The following is a 20,884-nucleotide window of genomic DNA, read 5'->3' as shown; positions in this document are numbered from 1 at the left end:
CAGCTGAGACAGATCAGGTAAGCTATTTGAGAATCTATCTATAGTGGTTGGAAGGATTGTTCTGCCTGGTCGATAACGTGGCGCAACATGACAGATTTCAGCAGTACGCAGTATGCAAGTTACCATGTAATGGTCAGTGACATCATCACTTTGCGGTATAATATCTATATCGGTTGGGTTGGTTCCATGTGATATAATTAAATCTAGTGTGTGATTAAGACGATGAGTGGGACCAGTGACGTTTTGCTTAAACCCAAAGGAGTTTAATAGATCTGTAAATGCAGCCCCTAATGCATCATTTGTGTTATCTACGTGTATGTTAAAGTCTCCAACAATTAATGCTTTATCGACGTTGACCAATAGATCTGAGAGAAAGTCTGCAAACTCTTTTAAGAAATCAGCATAGGGCCCTGGAGGTCTATACACAGTAGCCAAGGCTAGAGATAATACGGATTTCTTTCTTACATTTAAGAGCGTAACATTTAGCACTAGTACTTCAAACGAATTAAACCTGTGACCTGTTTTATGAGTAACATTAAGAATATCTCTATAGATTGTTGCAACACCGCCGCCACGACCAATCAGACGGGGCTCATGCTTATAACAGTATCCTGGTGGAGTAGACTCATTTAGACCGAAATAATCATTTGGCTTAAGCCAGGTTTCAGTAAGGCAAAGTACATCGAAACTATTATCTGTGACCATTTCATTTACAATAACCGCCTTAGGTGTGAGCGATCTAATGTTTAGAAGACCTAGTTTTAGAAATTGTTTTTGTTCACTAATATTGAGATTTTCTGGTTTAATCACAATTAGATTTTTCCTAGATCCTACAGTAGATTTAATGTTTGACCTCACTAAACGAGGAATAGACACAGTTTCTATATAATGTTTTACACAGTTATGTTCAGACACAGTTTCTATATAATGTTCTACACAGTTATGTTCAGACACAGTTTCTATATAATGTTCTACACAGTTATGTTCAGACACAGTTTCTATATAATGTTCTACACAGTTATGTTCAGACACAGTTTCTATATAATGTTCTACATTGGTACTTATGTCAATTAAGTTTGGACAGCATTGTTTTTGTTCACTAATATTGAGATTTTCTGGTTTAATCACAATTAGATTTTTCCTAGATCTTACAGTAGATTTAATGTTTGACCTCACTAAACGAGGAATAGACACAGTTTCTATATAATGTTCTACACAATTATGTTCAGACACAGTTTCTATATAATGTTCTACATTATGAGATAAAGTCTGCATTATGAGAGAAAGTCTGTAATAAGTGAATCATTTCCACTTTTATGTCATAGTATCCACTGTCGTAATTTGGAATTGTTGTCCATTTTGATTTTATGTAATAATTGAATAATTTCTACTTTTATGTCATAGTATCCACTGTCGTAATTTAGATTTTTTTTGTACATTTTGACTTTTTGTAATAATTGAATAATTTCCACTTTTATGTCATAGTATCCACTGTCGTAATTTGGAATTTTTGTCCATTTTGACTTTATGCAATAATTGAATAAATTCCATATTTATGTAATAGTATCCACTGTCGTATTTTTGAATTTTTGTATATTTTGACTTTTTGTAATAATTGAATAATTTCCACTTTTATGAAATAGTATCGACTGTTGTAATTTTAAATTTTTGTACATTTTGTAATAAGTGAATAATTTCCAATTTTATGTCATAGTATCCACTGTCGTAATTTGGAATTTTTGCCCATTTTTATTTTATGTAATAATTGAATAATTTCCACTTTTATGTCATAGTATCCACTGTCGTAATTTGGAATTTTTGTCAATTTTGACTTTATGTAATAATTGAATAATTTCCACTTTTATGTCATAGTATCCACTGTCGTAATTTAGAATTTTTGTACATTTTGACTTTTTGTAATAATTGAATAATTTCCACTTTTATGTAATAGTATCCACTGTCGTAATTTAGAATTTTTGTCCATTTTGATTTTATGTAATATTTAAATAATTTCCATTTTTATGTCATAGTATACACTGTTGTAATTTTTGTAAATTTTGACTTTATGTAATAATTGAATAATTTCCACTTTTATGTCATAGTATCCACTGTCGTAATTTAGAATTTTTGTACATTTTGACTTTTTGTTATAATTGAAAAAATTTCACTTTTATGTCATAGTATCCACTGTCATAATTTAGAATTTTTGTCCATTTTGATTTTATGTAATAATTAAATAATTTCCACTTTTCTGTCATAGTATACACTGTTGTAATTTGGAATTTGTGTCCATTTTGACTTTATGTAATAATTGCATTAATTACAATTTTATGTAATCGTATCCACTATCGTAATTTAGAATTTTGTCCATTTTGACTTTATGTAATAATTGAATAATTTCCACTTTTATGTCATAGTATACACTGTCTTAATTTTGAATTTTTGTCCATTTTGACTTTATGTAATAATTTAATAAAGTCCACTTTTATGTAATAGTATCCACTGTCGTAATTTTGAATTTTTGCCCATTTTTATTTTATGTAATAATTGAATAATTTCCACTTTTATGTCATAGTATCCACTGTCGTAATTTAGAATTTTTGTACATTTTGACTTTTTGTAATAATTGAATAATTTCCACTTTTATGTAATAGTATCCACTGTCGTAATTTAGAATTTTTGTCCATTTTGATTTTATGTAATATTTAAATAATTTCCATTTTTATGTCATAGTATACACTGTTGTAATTTTTGTAAATTTTGACTTTATGTAATAATTGAATAATTTCCACTTTTATGTCATGGTATCCACTGTCGTAATTTAGAATTTTTGTACATTTTGACTTTTTGTTATAATTGAAAAAATTTCACTTTTATGTCATAGTATCCACTGTCATAATTTAGAATTTTTGTCCATTTTGACTTTATGTAATAATTGAATAATTTCCACTTTTATGTCATAGTATACACTGTCTTAATTTTGAATTTTTGTCCATTTTGACTTTATGTAATAATTTAATAAAGTCCACTTTTATGTAATAGTATCCACTGTCATAATTTTGAATTTTTGCCCATTTTTATTTTATGTAATAATTGAATAATTTCCACTTTTATGTCATAGTATCCACTGTCGTAATTTAGAATTTTTGTACATTTTGACTTTTTGTAATAATTGAATAATTTCCACTTTTATGTCATAGTATCCACTGTCGTAATTTAGAATTTTTGTCCATTTTGATTTTATGTAATATTTAAATAATTTCCATTTTTATGTCATAGTATCCACTGTTGTAATTTTTGTAAATTTTGACTTTATGTAATAATTGAATAATTTCCACTTTTATGTCATAGTATCCACTGTCGTAATTTAGAATTTTTGTACATTTTGACTTTTTGTAATAATTGAATAAATTCCACTTTTATGTCATAGTATCCACTGTCATAATTTAGAATTTTTGTCCATTTTGATTTTATGTAATAATTAAATAATTTACACTTTTTTTGTCATAGTATACACTGTTGTAATTTGGAATTTGTTTCCATTTTGACTTTATGTAATAATTGCATTAATTACAATTTTATGTAATCGTATCCACTATCGTAATTTAGAATTTTGTCCATTTTGACTTTATGTAATAATTGAATAATTTCCACTTTTATGTCATAGTAAACACTGTCTTAATTTTAAATTTTTGTCCATTTTGACTTTATGTAATAATTTAATAAAGTCCACTTTTATGTAATAGTATCCACTGTCGTAATTTTGAATTTTTGTCCATTTTGACTTTATGTAATAATGTAATAAATTCCACTTTTATGAAATAGTATCCACTGTCGTAATTTGGAATTTTTGTCCATTTTGACTTTATGTAATAATTCAGTCATTTCACTTTAATGTTGTAGTTTCCACTGTCATAATTTTCTTGTCCATTCAAAAATCACGACAGTGGATACTATTACATAAAAGTGGAAATTATAAATTTTTTACATAAAGTCAAAATTATGACATTTTCTAACAATGTAATAATTTCCCATTTCCAAAGAATTTCATCTTTTATGTAAGAATTTTGATCTCATAATTATGTCTTTATGTAATAATTTCCACTGTCAAAATTGTGACTTTTTATGTCATAATTTCGACTGTACCAAAACATGAATTTTTTTTCTTGTGTCAAAATTGCCTTCCACACATTTGTGATGCACAGAAGAGAAAACAACAGGAACGAGAGAAAATGATTACAGATTCTCCTCCTTTATGAAGTCTTGATTTAAAACATCTGCTGAATGAGTTTATTCTGTGCTCAGAGCTCAGATAATAAAACTTGATGTTCCTCTGCTTGGCTTGATGAAGACATCAGCTCAGATAATCTGCCGAGATAATGTGGCGTCCGGCATCATGGAGACCCATTAACGTGCACTTCAATTAGCATATCAAAGATCATCTGCTCCATAAATATATGAAGTGACATCTCCAGACTCATTATACGGGGCGGCCTATTAAAGACGCTCTAGCTGAGATTTGAGTCTCATAATGAGAGGGAGTTTTGTCCTCTCAGGAGCAGCTGAAGGTTGTGGATGAAGTGCTGTTGATTAACTGAAGGGAGGACAAGGTGAGCGTTGAGTGGCGTTATCTGCCTGACATTTCTGCTGTTTGATGCAGTGGATGCTGGTGACAAATGCCAGCGCTGTCACTGAATCGCCTTAATTACACCTCACCGACTCGGACACAATCCACACAATTCAGCTGAATGATGTAGAAATGATCCTGATGGATGTGAATGGAGTCATAGTGGAAGAACTGGAGGTCACTGGAGAGAATGGACAGGGACTTATTAACCTCTTGTGTGCTTAAGCTTCTAAATAAGAAAAAACTATTCCAGACTGTAGATTTATTTGTGTGGTAGTGCTTTACCAGCCTGACGAAATCTGCCAAGAGCATATCCGGTTCATATTTCACCCTAAATTAGATGAGAAAAAAGCAGATGAATCCTATTTTTGGACCAAGATTTTTTGCATTGTGGTTATTTTAATTAGTAAACACATTTCCATCACAAAGTCATATTACTGTAATGCACACCCCCCCAAAAAAAATTATAATACTCATTAATAAAATGTATGAATATTGCATTGACTTTGTTTTGGTCATCTTTTATGAGAACTCAAGCTAGGTTAGTGCAAAGCTACAAACATGAACTACAATACACTACACGTTCTTTCTCTGGAAGAGTGAGTGTGTGCTAGATTAACGAGAGAAGTTTTGAAGAAAAGATTTATTCAGTGTCAAAATATCACAATGACCACACATTCACCTGGCCAAGAGAGACGACTACAGGTTATTTAAATAAGACTAAGGACACTGAGCCAGAACAATACAGAAATTTACAATCGAAATGTACAACTGTTGCTCCAAATGAACAGAAACAAAACCAGACTGAGAAAAACTGAATCCACTGAAACTGGTTCCTTGTACAGACAGACGGTACAAAATATATCTGAAAAGCTCTTAAAAATGCTTATGAAAATGAACTATACCTTCAATTAAACTAGATCATAATTGATCAACAAGCCATACAGTATTGTTTAGGAAGCATTAAAACCAGAGGAAGCATGTTTTTAGATGTACGCTGGTACCTCTCAAAGAAGAAATCATAACCCAAGCATGGATTCAACCCGATACTTCCCAGTTTTAATTTCACATCAGGATGAACTACATCACCAACAGGTTTCCTTTCTGTACTTTGATTACCAATAATCATTTCCAGGTGCTGGTCATGTAATCAAGATTGGGCACTATTTTAGAAGTGAAAACAGTAATGTTTTTCAGCAACGTTGGCTGGTTTTATGTGGATTAAGCGTGTACGTATGTCTGAGGTAGAGGTAGAACTGGCCTGGTTATGAGTCATTGAGAGCTGGTTTGGTGCAGATAGTTGAAAAATCAAACAATACAAATACTACAACATCTGAGAAACAGACTCAGCAAGGTGGATTAAAGGCAGGAGATTGCACAATAATGCATATTTTGCTGAAATGTAAACATTATTTGAAAAATACTTCAGATCCTGCGAGGAATGACAAATAAATAAAACATTATGGGAATAATTCACTTAAAAATAAAATCCTTAATTCAAACTCATGTTGTCCCAAACCTGAGAGTGGCCCATCATTGGTCAAATGTCATTTATGTCAAAGTTAATGTGATGCTTTTTTATGGAAATGATAGAAAGGACAGAATTGAATAATTCACCTTTTGTCTTCCATGGGAGAAAGTTACAAAGGGACTTGCTGATGGGAAAAAATATGAGATGAAGAAAAGGAAATTATATTTCAATGCATTTGTGTTCTCTTGTGACCGTTCACAAGCAAACAAGTGAAGCAATTTTTTGCAAAATCAAAACTTCAGTGAGTTAACAGGCTAACGCAAAGTTCAAATAAAAAATTCAGAAAAACTTTATTGGACAAAATCTTATTAGAATTTTTTTTGTTTGGACGAAAGCAAACCTTTAGTGAGCAACCTGTGAAAACAAAGTTCAACATTTTGAAAAGTTTTATTGGACGAGAGCAAAATTTAAGTGAGCAAATGGGTGAACACAAAGTTCAAACGTAAAATTTTGAAAATTTCTATTGGATAACAGCAAATCTTTAATGAACAAATGGGTGAATGGAAAGTTCAAATTCAGATTTTTGAACACTTTTATTGGGCAAAATTTTACTGACTTTTTGGACGAAAGCAAAACTTTACTGGAGCAAATGGGCGAATGCAAAGTTAAAAATTTGAAAATTTTTTGACAAACTTTTGTGAGCAAATGGGCGAATGCAATGTTAAAAATGTTGACAATGTTTTGCGAAGTTAAATTTTTTGAATTTTTTGGGATGAAATCAAAACTTTAGTGAGGGAATATAAAGTTCAACATTTTGAAAAAAAAAATAAAGTTAATGGGTGAATGAGTTGGACGACAGCAAAACTCAAGTGAGCAAACGGACTAATGCCAAGATCAAATTCAAAATTTGGAAACATTTTATTGAACGAAAACATTTTATTGGACAAGAACATAAAAAATATTCTTGATCAAAAGCAAAAAAATTGTCAGTAAATATGAAGAGTGAATGTAAATTTTTAATTTTTAAAAGTTTTAACTATTTTTTTTTAAACTATTGTGAGCAAAATAAAAACAAAAACTAAAATATTTTTTCCATCATATCCCAATAGAGGCTTTAGTCAAACAGGTTTGGGTTGAATAAGGGAAGGCAATTTTTGAGTGAAATATTCCTTTAGGTACCTTCCTTGAAATATTACAGTAACACAAATCGTTAAAAAATGCAATGAAACTTGTTTAATTGGTTAGAAAACATTAACAAAGTGTGAAAAATATTCTTCTGGTCTTTTCTCATAAAAATTGCCACATTGAACGAGGCAAAAGTAGATCGTACCACATGGGTAAATGGTAAAGTTTGAGAACTTGCATGTGAATCTATACAGTTGTAACCGACAGGAAGGCGTTATGCACTTTGGATCCTTCTGGCGCTTTCTCCCCGTGTGTCATCAACTCCTGAATCGTCATCCAGTTGTCCAGGATTTTCTTGTTGCGCTTCTTCATCATCTTGCGCTGGCTGAGTTCGATGATGCTCACCTCCTTGCGTCCCTCTCCGCTGCTGAGCGGATTCTCCCGCAGGCTCTCCAAGCGGCTCCGCTGCATGAACTCCCGCCGCCGCCGCTGCTCCTTGGCCCGCAGGAGATGCTGTTTGCGCTCCTCCTTGCTCCAGTAGCGTCCCATCTTCATCTCGCTCATGGCGTCGTCATCGGTCGTCATGCCGCCGCTGCGTTCCTCCTTGATCTTAAGGGCTCGCTCCCGGAGTAGACGATCTCGGACCGGCCGTTTGGTGATGTACCTGGTTCCGTCGCTCCGGACTTTCACCTTCCACTCCATCTTGGGTTCAGAAGGCCGGGTGACCTGAGCAAATGGGTGAATGCACAGTTCAAATTCAAAATTTTTAAAGGGATAGTTCACCCAAAAATGAAAATTATCCCATATTTTACTCTCCCTCAAGTCATCCTAGGTGTGTATGACATTCTTCTTTCAGACGAATAAAATCGTAGTTATATTACAAAAGTCCAGACTAATCCAAGCGTTAGAATTGGATTCATAGTTGCTCTGTTTTTGAAGTCCATAAAAAGTGCATCTGTCCATCTTATAACTGCTCCACACGGCTCTGGGGTGTTAATAAAGGCCTTCTGAAGTGAATCGATGCGTTTGTGTAAGAAAAATATCCATATTTAAAACTTTATCGAGTAAAGTTTCATCCGACTGCCTTCCGTGGAAAAGTGTTGAATGTTGAAAGTGAAACTCAAGATACGTACGTGACGTCATGACAAGAGGACCTGGTCGCATTAGTCTTTCGATCGGCAGGGGAACTCAAAAATTTTTCCATAAATTGAACAGGGAAGGCGTTCGGCCAAAACTTTACTTATAAAGTTTTAAATATGGATATTTTTCTTACACAAACGCATTGATTCGCTTCAGAAGGCCTTTATTAACACCCCAGAGCGGTGTGGAGCAGTTATATGATGGACAGATGCACTTTTTATGGACTTCAAAAACGGAGCAACTATGAATCCAATTCTAAAGCTTGGATTAGCCTGGACTTTTGTAATATAACTCAGATTTTATTCGTTTGAAAGAAGAATGTCACACACACCTCGGATGACTTGAGGGAGAGTAAATCATGGGCTAATTTTCATTTTTGGGTGAACTATCCCTTTAAGTTTTATCAGACAAAATTGAATAACATTTTTTTTGGATGAAAGCAAATCTTAAATGAGCAAACAGGCAAATTTTATTGGATTTTATTTAGTGAGCAAATGTCAACATTTTTACAACATTTTTGGGACAAAAGCTTAACTTTAGTGGGCAAACAGACAAATGTAAAGTTCAGAGTTCGTACCTGCGGGCCGCTCATTCCCAGCAGGCCGTGGGCGAACTCCACGGCCGACTGCTGCTGGACCAGGTGCATGTAGCTCTGGTACTGTCGCGTGTGGACATCGGAAGCCCTCGATAAGGCGGTAATCCGAGTCCTCAGGGATCCCTCGTCTTCCGCGGGAGACTCCGAAGGGTTGCTGTGGTCGGGACTGCCGCTCCTAATGGACGAGCCACAGAGGTTCTTCTGGTTGGTGAGGCTGACCATCCTGTGGTCCGGCGAGCGGTCCATCGCGAGGGGCGTGCTGCGCGAGCTCTCGGCCGTGTTGTACGCGCTCGAACTGTCCTTGTCCGACTTCTCGGGATGCTCGCTGATGTCCGCCAGCTTCTTTGCCGGGTCTTTAGGATGCCGCTGATGCGCCCGCATGATGTTCTGGCACTCCAGCTCGATGCTGCGCAGCTCCTCATTGAGCAGCCGGAGCTCGTGCTCGACGCCGCTGCATTCGATGGTGCTGCTGCGCGTGTAGAAGAGGTCGTACTCGCCGCTGTTGCGGATCTGACACTTGAGCTCCAGCAGCTGCTGATATCGGTCTCCTTCGGGCCCGTCCTTCTCAAGACCGCGTTCAGACACCGAGCCCTCAGACTCTCTCCGCTGGCGCAGACACCGCGACAGTCTCTTCTGGATCTGAGCGAGGACATTCTTCTCCAAACCGTCCGGCGGACTGACCTTCTGGTGATTGTAGGAGCAGGACGCTGTGATGTTTTCTTCTTCAGCTCCTCTGGCCTGCAGGGGGATTTTGAGTTTGAATTATTCAAGCGAAACCAGAATCTACTGAGACATCATTAATCACTTTTTGTGTTCATTCGGGAGCATTGGATTACAACAATGCGTGTTTATCTACTTTTGTTTGAATAGTCAAATTAGTCAGAATGTTCCCACTTTATATTAGGTGGCCTTAACTACTATGTACTAACATTTTAATGAATCATTTGATACATTGCACTTATTGTGTACATACATGTTTTTACATTGTACTTACATTTTGAAAAATACCTGTATGTAATTACATCTGTAATTAATTTCTGTAGTTACATTTGTAATTACACTTTTGACTATTCCCTTACACCTAACCCTACCCTTCAACTTACCCTTACTAACACACCTGTCCCTAACTCTACCCTTAAACTTACCCATACCACCACACCTGTCCCTAACCTTACCCTTAAACTTACCCACACCACCACACCTGTCCCTAACCCTACCCTTAAACTTACCCATACCACCACACCTGTCCCTAACTCTACCCTTAAACTTACCCATACCACCACACCTGTCCCTAACCCTACCCTTAAACTTACCCATACCACCACACCTGTCCCTAACCTTACCCTTAAACTTACCCACACCACCACACCTGTCCCTAACCCTACCCTTAAACTTACCCATACCACCACACCTGTTCCTAACTCTACCCTTAAACTTACCCACACCACCACACCTGTCCCTAACTCTACCCTTAAACTTACCCACACCACCACACCTGTCCCTAACCCTACCCTTAAACTTACCCATACCACCACACCTGTCCCTAACTCTACCCTTAAACTAAACCACACCACCACACCTGTCCCTAACTCTACCCTTAAACTTACCCATACCACCACACCTGTCCCTAACTCTACCCTTAAACTTACCCACACCACCACACCTGTCCCTTACTTTACCTGTATATATAATACAATTTGAACACAGTAAGTACATTGTACTTATTTTTTTATGTAAGTACATAGTAGTTAAGGCCACCTAATATACAGTGGGGCCGAATGTTCATCTATCATTCTTTAATTACTAACACAAGCAATGCACTGCAAAAAATATATTTTTGTCTTGTTTTCCAGTAAGACTAGGAGTCATGAACTGAGAAATCAAGCTTATGACATATAATGTCATCCCACTATAAGAGTATTCTGTAAGTTTCAGAACTACAAAATTCCTTGTTAGTCCAAAAGCAGCTTTTACTGAAACCAAGCCCAGAGAATGACATGTTGTGCCGATAATGTGCCAATCAATCCATCATTGCAACTTTGGCCCCGCCCACTGGAGTGTTAGTGAGATGACGAGGAGAGAAGAGAGATACAGGATCACTGGACTAAAAGATAACATAACATTACCTTCCAAAGGTGCTTATTTATTTTCATCAATGTGAATGTATCAGTTGAGCATTATTTATTTGTATTCGCTACATTTCACTGTGGATTCTTTGGGAAATCAGTCGCATTTCCCAAGGTGTTTAACAATGAGATGTTTTCTGTTTTCTCTCACCTCCTCTCTGGCCGCTCTGATCATCTCCTCCTCCTCCTCTTCTCTCCTCTGTTCCTCCAGCATTTCCATCTTCAGCTCCTCTAAGAACTCGCTGTGTTCATCATCCAGCCACGGCTCCTCCTGAAAAAGAGGAAACCGATGTGGGTGAAGACATTGTGTGATGATATTTGTTTCTGTACAAACTTTAAGTCAGTGTGATTTCAGCTTCACCTAAACATTTATATATACACTGCAAAAAGGTTCTTCTTCCTCAGTGTTTCTGTCTTGTTTTCCAGCACAAATAACTAAACATTCTCAAATCAAGATATATTTACTGTAGAAGCAAAATTACTTACAATTCCTGTCAAAAAATATGCTTAACTTTATCCTTATATTAAGAACTAATATCTGCCAATGTGGTCAGAAAAGTAAGCAGGAGAAAAAGCAAGATTATTTTTCTGAAAAAAATAAGAAAACAAAAAACCTCATGCCATTTTACTTCTCTAGTAAACGCATCTTGATTTTTTAGATATTTGGACTGGAAAAAAAAATAAAAAATACTAAGTAAGAAAAGCATTTCATCCAAAATTCTCATAGTACTGTAATACTTTTTTTTAGCTTCACTGTAATTTTAAAATCGATTAAAATTTACCAGAAAATGGTAATGGTCCTAAAAATAGGCTACATTTCGTTCTTTTGAAATGAAATATGAGCTGCCCGTTTCTTCATTAAACTCACTCAGCTGTTCATTGTGCTTTTATGGCTCTGATGTGAGAAACGCATTACGTTTGTGTCACATTTTATGACGTCTACATCACACACATTATTGGGAGTAATGTTCTCTGGAGAGCTGCGCTGGCGTCTGCGCTGCGTAATGAACTGGAGCGGTCAGCGGATGGACGGGCCGCTTCACAACAAACACACAGCGGATGAGCCTCAAACATCATCCATTCATCATGTGTTTAATTACAGACGTTAATGTTCACACAAGCTGTCTGGATTGAGACGGCTGTTTCTTGTGTGACCCGAGGTCACATTCATATTAATAAACACAAATATGAGTGTGTGAATTACTGGAGTAAATATAGTGTAAATTGTGTTTTCGGGAAATTTGGTCATATTTCACATAGGATGCATAATGTATATATGCCGATATAGGCTATAGGCGATAAAATGTTGATATCGTGCATTCCTAACTTAGTAAGGTCCCATTAGTTAACTGTAGTACATAAGCCATGCAGATACGACTTATAACTCTGTAGATGTATGTGTGTGTGTGTGTGTACCTGCATTTCCGGCCTGGCGACCAGCAGAACAATATTCCTGCTTTCTTCATTACTGAGAACGGCCACAGCTTCCTGTCTGTCCTGAACGTCCTGCCCATTGATCTGTCAATCACACACATCAGCCAATGAGAAGCACCGTATAGTTTATTAGAAAAAATACACTGAAATAAAAAGACGTTATTCCATCACTAATCTGAACATTGTTTGCTTTCATTCTCAGATCGATTCCTTTGCTTTCATTCTCAGATGCATTAGTCCAAAATGACGTTATTCCCCATTTTTTTCCCTTGTTTTCCAGCCCAAATATCTAAGCATTCTTAATTAAATCAAGATACATTTACTGGAGAAGCAGAATTACTGAAGATATGAAGTCATGTTTTCTGGAAAATGTATCAAAATTAAGTGAGTTTATGCTTAAAACATGAACAAATATAGTAGTGGCCAAAAGTGAAAAAGCAAACTTTGACTACAACATAATCAGTTATTAATATTTTATTGGTTCTCTCAGGTTTTTGCATGTGTTCATAATTTCTTTGTATGACAGCCTGGACAAAAAGTATGTCACACAATTTGGCATTTTTCTTTGTGTTATCACAAATAAAACTATAGACTCAAAGCACAACTACACAATATGATTACAAAATCTTTAGCACATCTGAATAATATTTAAATAAAGGGTGAATGTGTCAGAAAACAATCTTGTTTTTCCTTTGAATTAAGTTTATTTTTCTGACTCCATTGGCAGATATTTGTTCTTGTTTTAGGCTTCAACTCATGCATTTTTCATAAAGCAAGACTTAATATCTTCAGTCTTGATTTAAGAATGTTTAGATATTTGTGCTGGAAAACCAGACAGAAACACTGAGGAAGAACATAATTTTTTGCAGTGAAACACACATAAATGTCGCAGCATCTCTTAGTAGAATCTATTTAGTTTTGCAATTTCGTGTGGTGCCGCCAGCGACGCAGAAACAGCATGATTCATCCTGAAGCTTGGATGATTTTATTAGGAAACACCTCCAGCGTGTTTTCCTGAGCGACAGACTGCAGCTAAAAATACGCCGGCGTGAATCGACAGAGTAATGACCCCGACGGGACCCCTGCTTTCCTTCAGGTCCTGTAGCACCGCACCAGCGATGAAGGTCGGGTCTCATCAGATGCTCTTTCTCCGCCGCGGGCCCGCTCCACGTCCTCTGAGGTCTAATGTGCCTCTATTAAAAATTAATGAGCCGCTCTGTGCGAGACAATAGCCCATGTACACAAACACAGACATTTAATGGGTCAAAGGTGAAGTTACCTGTAAAATACGGTCACCTTCTCGGATTCGGCCGTCTCGGCCGGCGATGCTGTTCGGCTCGATCTGAGAATGAAAGCAAACAGTGTTCAGATTAGTGATGGAATTTAAATCTGACTGGCCAGTTCTTCAAGAGTCCAGCCAATCCCGTGCTCCTCTGTGATTGAGTGAGAATAGTGCATCAGTCCATTAATTTGTCCCCATAGGGAGTTTATTTGAAATCGACCAGCTACAAGATGAATCAAACCATTACAAACTTTGATTTGAAGCAAAAATTGATTTGCAAATTGGACAAGACTGTGAACTTAACTAAATAACTACAGTCCTTTTAAACATGGCAAAGGGCATGACCGAATAAAAAAATAGGGATGCGCTAATACCGATTACCGATATATTGGCCGATAAATCTAAATCTAATTTTTTATATAATTTTTGAGAGTCTGCACTGCAAAAAATGCTTTTCTTATTTAGTATTTTTGTCTCGTTTCTAGTCTAAATATCTAAAAATTCTTAAACCAAGATGCATTTACTAGATAAGTAAAAAAACTAGATGAGAAAAAAACCCAAATGAAGTGAGTTTTTGCTTGAAACAAGTACAGTTATCTGTCCAAAATAAGCTTGTTTCAAGATTAAAAAGACAAGATTTCAAACAGAAACAAGCAATTTTTCTTACCCCGTGGACAGATAATTGTACTTGTTTCAAGCAAAAACACTTCATTTGGGGTTTTTTTCTCATCTAGTTTTTTTACTTATCTAGTAAATGCATCTTGATTTAAGAATTTTTTGATATTTAGACTAGAAACGAGACAAAAATACTAAATAAGAAAAGCATTTTTTGAGTGTGATTACAAAAAAAAAGTCTCTTCATTAAATCTAATAAAACTAAATAACTACAATCCTTTTAAACATGGCAAATGGCATGATCGAATTAAAAAATAGGGACGTGCTAATACCGATAACCGATATATTGGCCGATAAATCTAAATATAACTTTTTATATAATTTTTGAGAGTCTGATTACAAAACAATAATGAGGTTCTCATCATAATTATATGCAGCCGATATTACAGACTTGAACTGTATTTTCCTTTTTGAAGTGATTCCAATCATATTTCAAGCATTTCAAACCCATCATGGCGAACAGTGCACATCTGAATTGTCTCAGCTGAAGGAAATAATACATAGGCTTTAATATTTTCTTATCTTAGGCCAATAACGATACCATAAAAATGACAATTTATCTGCCGATACCGATATGATGGCCGATATGTTGTGCATCCCTATTAAAAAAGGATTATTTAAAAATGAATATTATATTCCGGAAAATATATATTGCAAAATATGTGTATTTTTGCAAATATTTACAGCAGAGAAATGCTCTTCCTCAGTGTTTCTGTCTCGTTTTACAGCACAAATATCCAAACACTCTTAAATCAAGACACATTTACTGGAGAAGAGAAATGACTGAAGATATTGAGTCTTGTTTACTCAAAAAAAAACATAAAAATCAAGTGCTTAAAACAAGAACAAATATCTACAAGTTGAGTCAGAAAAATTAACTTAATTCAAAGATAAAACAAGATTATGTTCCTGCCCCATTGGCAGATAGAAACTCACTTCATTTTGATCAATATTTCATAAAACAAGACTTAATATCTTCAGTCATTTCTGTTCTCCAGTAAATGTATCGTGATTTAAGAATGTTTAGATATTTGTGCTGGAAAACAAGAGAGAAATACTGACCACGACTCTCTGATTGGTCAAATTTTCTGTACAGCATTATGGGTAATGTAGTCTTTCAACTGGAATTTTGCTTTTAACACAATTATTGAAAAAATAGGTTTAAATAATGCAAACTGGTGATCAACAGAAGCGTATACCATTGATTAACAACCTTGTATCTCACAGTAGGGCTGTTTTAATGTTCAAAATCAAACCCTCGATGGAAAAATGAATAGGAGTTTTACTTCTGTAACTGTTGCCCTCTATTTTTAACAGCCAATCAATGGCTGTCAGACTCCATCCAATCAGTGTGGAGTTTATCTGTCTTCATTAGATCACACAGAGTTACCCAAGATCACACTGTTCTGAGAGACACACACTGACGCTAAATGAACATCCACTAATCAAATCAAGCACATGAATGAATGTGTGTTTCCCTCAGATCTCATAATTGGGTTACAGCTTTTCCTTCTTTCCCGGCGTAACGGCTCCGTAAACCACCGGCGCGCTGTAATATCACTGATGCCACGGCTCTCTGCTCTTCAATTTTATGGAGTGGAGATTTTAATAAGCCTGTAAGCGCTGACGGATCTGTATTCAAACACACACGCGGCCGCTGAGACTCCATGAATCTGAGACGACTTCTAATGAAGCCCAGAGCTGAACACACACCAGCTCCATTCACAAACAAACACCAGATAAAGCACCAGTCATAGATCTTACTCTGTGTGTGTGTGTGTGTGTGTGTGTGTGTGTGTGTGTGTGTGTGTGTGTGTGTGTGTGTGTGTGTGTGTGTGTGAGTATGTGAGTATGTGTGTGTGAGTGTGTGTGAGAGTGTGTGTGTGTGTGTGTGTGTGAGTGTGTCTGTGAGTGTATGTGTGTCTGTGTGAATGTGAGTGAGTGAGTGTGTGCGAGTGTGTGTGTGTGTGTGAGAGAGAGTGAGTGTGTGTGTGTGAGAGAGAGTGAGTGAGTGAGTGAGTGAGTGAGTGAGTGTGTGTGTGTGAGAGAGTGTGTGTGTGTGTGTGTGTGTGTGTGTGTGTGTGTGTGTGTGTGTGTGTGTGTGTGTGTGTGTGTGTGTGTGTGTGTGTGTGTGTGTGTGTGTGTGTGTGTGTGTGTGTGTGTGTGTGTGTGTGTGTGTGTGTGTGTGTGTGTGTGTGTGTGTGTGTGTGGGCATGTTTTCGTGAAATATCAGGACACAAATGTGTATAATGACATGGGTATGACATAGGTATTACAAAAAGAGGGTGAAATATGAGGACGTTCCCCATGTCCTCACTTTTCAAAATGCTTATAAATCACACAGAACAAGTTTTTTTTCACAGAAAGTGAACTGCACAGTCTCCTGTGAGGGCTAGGTTTAGGGGCAGGGGCAGTGTAAGGGGATAGAAAATACGGTTTGTACGGTATAAAAACCATTACGCCTATGGAATGTCCTCACATTTCACAAAAACAAACATGTGTGTGTGTGTGTGTGTGTGTGTGAGAGAGTGTGTGTGTGTGTGTGAGCGCTCTCACCTCACTGACGTAGATGGCGATGTCGTCCTCATCATCCGTCCTGTAACACAGCGTGAGGCCGAGCTTCTCCTGACTGCTCATCCGACACAGTTCAACCTCCTGCGGGGAGCAAAGACGCCGTCAGCTTCCATTAACACTCCAGACACAAGAGAAGCGCTTGTTGATATCAATGTGGACGTCTTTGGTTAAAAATCATCAGTAAAAAAAAAACTTTCGCTCAGGAATTGCTAAAAAAAATCTAAATAAGAGTGAAAATAAAGCGTAATGTCTTCACAGTGTGACGGTTTCTCCCAGTTTCCCCACACGTCAAACATTAATCAGAGCTTTAATGCCTCTTCCAAGGAAATCATCCATTTACTATGAGCTGTTTTCACCAGAGCTGATGTTTATTTTGTAAATAAGTTTGTAATTATGTTAATTAGCATTCATTTATTCAGTCATTCAGGCGGTCGCTGTGAATCCCAGCGATAGAGATGAAACATTCATGTGCAGTTTCAGTGTGTAAAGCCGAAGAATCCCACTGCAAAAACAGCTTTCCTTACTTAGTATCTTTGTCTTGTTTTCAGTCCAAATATCTAAAAAATCTTACATTAAGAAACATTTACTAGACAAGCTAAAGTTTTTGTCTTGTTTTGGGGGGAAATAACTCAAAATTAAGGGAGTTTTTGCTTAAAATTATCTGCCAATGGGGTAAGCAAAATAATCTTAACTCAAACAGAAAACAAGATTATTTTGTTTACCCCATTGGCAGATTATTTGCTTATTTTAAGCAAAAACTCCCTTAATTATGGGTTATTTTCCCCCAAAATAAGACAAAAACTTTTGCTTGTCTAGTAAATGCTTCTTAATGTAAGATTTTTTAGATATTTGGACTGAAAACAAGACAAAAATACTAAGTAAGAAAAGCATTTTTTGCAGTGTTCTCAACATGAGCTGAGACACCAACAACACTATCTCTTCATGAGTCAGTGGTCAAAACAATCTCAACTTAAACACATTAATACCTTTACTTGAGGAGCAAAATGAGGTTTAATGTATTGTAGACTCTGGAAAAATCCATCAAAATGCAGTGAGTTTGTGCTTAAAAACAAGAACAAACATCAGCCAATGGGAATTCAAGGAGAAAATTAGATTATTTTCTGACTCCATTGGCAGATATTTGTTCTTGTTTTAAGCACAAACTCACAAACCCAGAAAACAAGACTTAATACCTTATATCATTTAGACATTTGTTCTGGAAAACAAGATTCATTTCAGACACGCCGTCCACTCTGTGCCGAACTCACGCATGGCTGGCGCTCAGGGTCACGGAGGGGTCAGAGATTCCGTATTTCATCTACAGACGTCCTGCGACTGACTGATTACACGCCTCAGAGTCACGACACGCAGAGGAAAACAACCTCAAGAACAAAAGAGGCGAAACATGTAATATCAGTCCTGCAGAAAACACCTGTGCAGACCCAGAGATCCCGCAGCCGGTATTGAGTGTTTCATAAGGAGTCGAGATTCACACACACACACACACACACACACACACACACACACACACACACACACACACACACACACACACACACACACACACACACACACACACACACACACACACACACACACACACACACACACACACACACACACACACACACACACACACACACACACAAACACACAGTAAATTAGTGATGGGATCTAACCCAGATTTACGAGATGAAAATATAAGTCAATATAGAGAATATCACACAGGACAGTAAACACCCACCCAGACGACTCTAGCAACCATCCAGGACACCATAGCAACTCCCTGGCAACCACCCAGAACTCCATAGCAACTCCCTAACAATCACCTATAACACAACACTTCAAAGGAATCAAAGGATATCCTATCAACCCCATAGTGATGCATAACCATCACGAAAGGCAGTCCAACCACCCAGAAATCCCTAGAATGCCTGGAACACGACTACCCACAACTCAATTGCAACTGCCTAGCAACCAACTAGTGCATTACAGCTACTACCTGACAACCATCCAGAGCACTATAGCCACTGCATGGCTACGTCCTAAGGAACCACCTAGAACACCCTAGCAACTGTATGGCAACTCCCTAACAAACAACTAGAGCACCACAGCAACTCCCTGACAACCAATCAGAAAGCTATAGGAACTGCATGACTACTTCCTAAGGAACTGCCTGGAACACCATTGCAACTTCCTAACAACCACTCAGAATAGCATAGCAACTGCATGACAACTCCCTAGAAACTACCCAGAACACCATTTCAACTACATAGCAACTCCATGGCAACCGGTCAGAGCACTATAGCAACTGCATGGCTACTCCCTAAGGAAACACCTAGAACCCCCTGGCAACTTCCTAACAACCACTCAGAATAGCATAGCAACTGCATGACAACTCTCTAGCAACTGCCCAGAACACCATTTCAACTACATAGCAACTCCATGGCAACCGGTCAGAGCACTATGGCAACTGCATGGCTACTTTCTAAGGAACCACCTAGAACACAAAACAACTTCCTTGCAACCACTCAGAACAGTATAGGAAATCCCTAACAACTACCCAAAACACCAAATCAACTGCATAGCAACTCCCTGGCAACCGGTCAGAGCACTATGGCAACTGCATGGCTACTTCCTAAGGAACCACCTAGAACACCATTGAAACTTACAAGCAACCACTCAGAACAGCATAGAAACTGCATGGCAACTCCCTAGCAACTACCCAGAACATTACCTGCATAGTAATTCCCTGACAACCAATCAGATAGCTATAGGAACTGCATGGCTACTTCCTAAGGAACCACCTGGAACACCAGAGCAACTACTTAGCAACCACTCAGAACAGCATAGCAACTGCATGGCAACTCCCTAGCAACCAACTAGAGCACCACAGCAACTCCCTGACAACCAATCAGATAGCTATAGGAACTTCCTAAGGAACTGCCTAGAAAACCATAGCAACTTCCTAGCAACCACTCATAATAGCATAGCAACTGCATGACAACTCCCTAGCAACTACCCAGAACACCATGTCAACTGCATAGCAACTCCCTGGCAACAGGTCAGAGCACTATAGAAACTGCATGGTTACTTCCTGAGGAACCACCTAGAACACCCTGACAACTTCCTAGCAACCATTCAGAACAGCATAGCAACTACATGGCAACTCCCTTGCAACTACCCAAAACACCATATCAACTACATAGCAACTCCCTGGCAACCGGTCAGAGCACTATGACATCTGCATGGCTACTTCCTAAGGAACCACCTAGAACACAAAACAACTTCCTAGCAACCACTCAGAACAGTATAGGAACACCCTAACAACTACCCAGAACACCATATCAACAATATAGCAACTCCCTGGCAACCGGTCAGATCACTATATCAATTGCATGCCTACTTCCTAAGGAACCACCTATAACACCCTGGCAACTTCCTGGCAACCAATCAGAGCACTATAGAAACTGCATGACAACTCCCTAGCAACTAGCCAGAACACCATATCAACTGCATAGCAACTCCCTAGCAACAACCAAGTACAACCTGGCAACCACATAGCACTGCCTTGGTAACCACTAAACACACATGCTTCATGGCAGCAGCTTCTGCATGGGAAAAAGTCGCGTTCTTCATAAAATGTACATTTCTGTAACCGTGTCATCTTTGATGATGTAAGAAAACAATAATACTCTCTCTCTCTCTCTCTCTCTCTCTCGCTCTCTCTCTCTCTCTCTCTCTCTCTCTGCTGTGAGGATATTTTACAGGCGTGTGTTAAGTGGCGGTAAGTCAGTCCTGCGTTTACTTCCCCAAGCATGAAATCACGAGCTCA

The 20,884-nt window shown here is 37.5% G+C and overlaps 1 protein-coding gene across 1 annotated transcript in view; it reads right to left on the bottom strand.

Moving 5' to 3' along the window:
• Positions 1-5,259: 5,259 nt before the first annotated feature.
• Positions 5,260-20,884, bottom strand: part of LOC307122190 (PDZ domain-containing RING finger protein 4) — a 58,286-nt gene continuing 42,661 nt past the window's right edge. Inside the window, exons 4-9 of the mRNA XM_079810153.1 lie at positions 17,032-17,130; positions 13,798-13,860; positions 12,501-12,602; positions 11,236-11,355; positions 8,941-9,696; positions 5,260-7,949 (exon numbers count right to left, since the gene is read on the bottom strand). Coding sequence (XP_079666279.1) covers positions 7,470-7,949; positions 8,941-9,696; positions 11,236-11,355; positions 12,501-12,602; positions 13,798-13,860; positions 17,032-17,130 — 1,620 coding nt within the window. The 3' untranslated portion in view covers positions 5,260-7,469. The remainder of the gene's footprint in view (positions 7,950-8,940; positions 9,697-11,235; positions 11,356-12,500; positions 12,603-13,797; positions 13,861-17,031; positions 17,131-20,884) is intronic.

The sequence above is a fragment of the Gobio gobio genome, assembly GCF_949357685.1.
Source record: "Gobio gobio genome assembly, chromosome: 25".
Taxonomy (NCBI): Eukaryota; Metazoa; Chordata; class Actinopteri; order Cypriniformes; family Gobionidae; genus Gobio; species Gobio gobio.
Note: the sequence above shows the minus strand (reverse complement) of the source record. Positions and strands in the feature narration are given on the sequence as shown.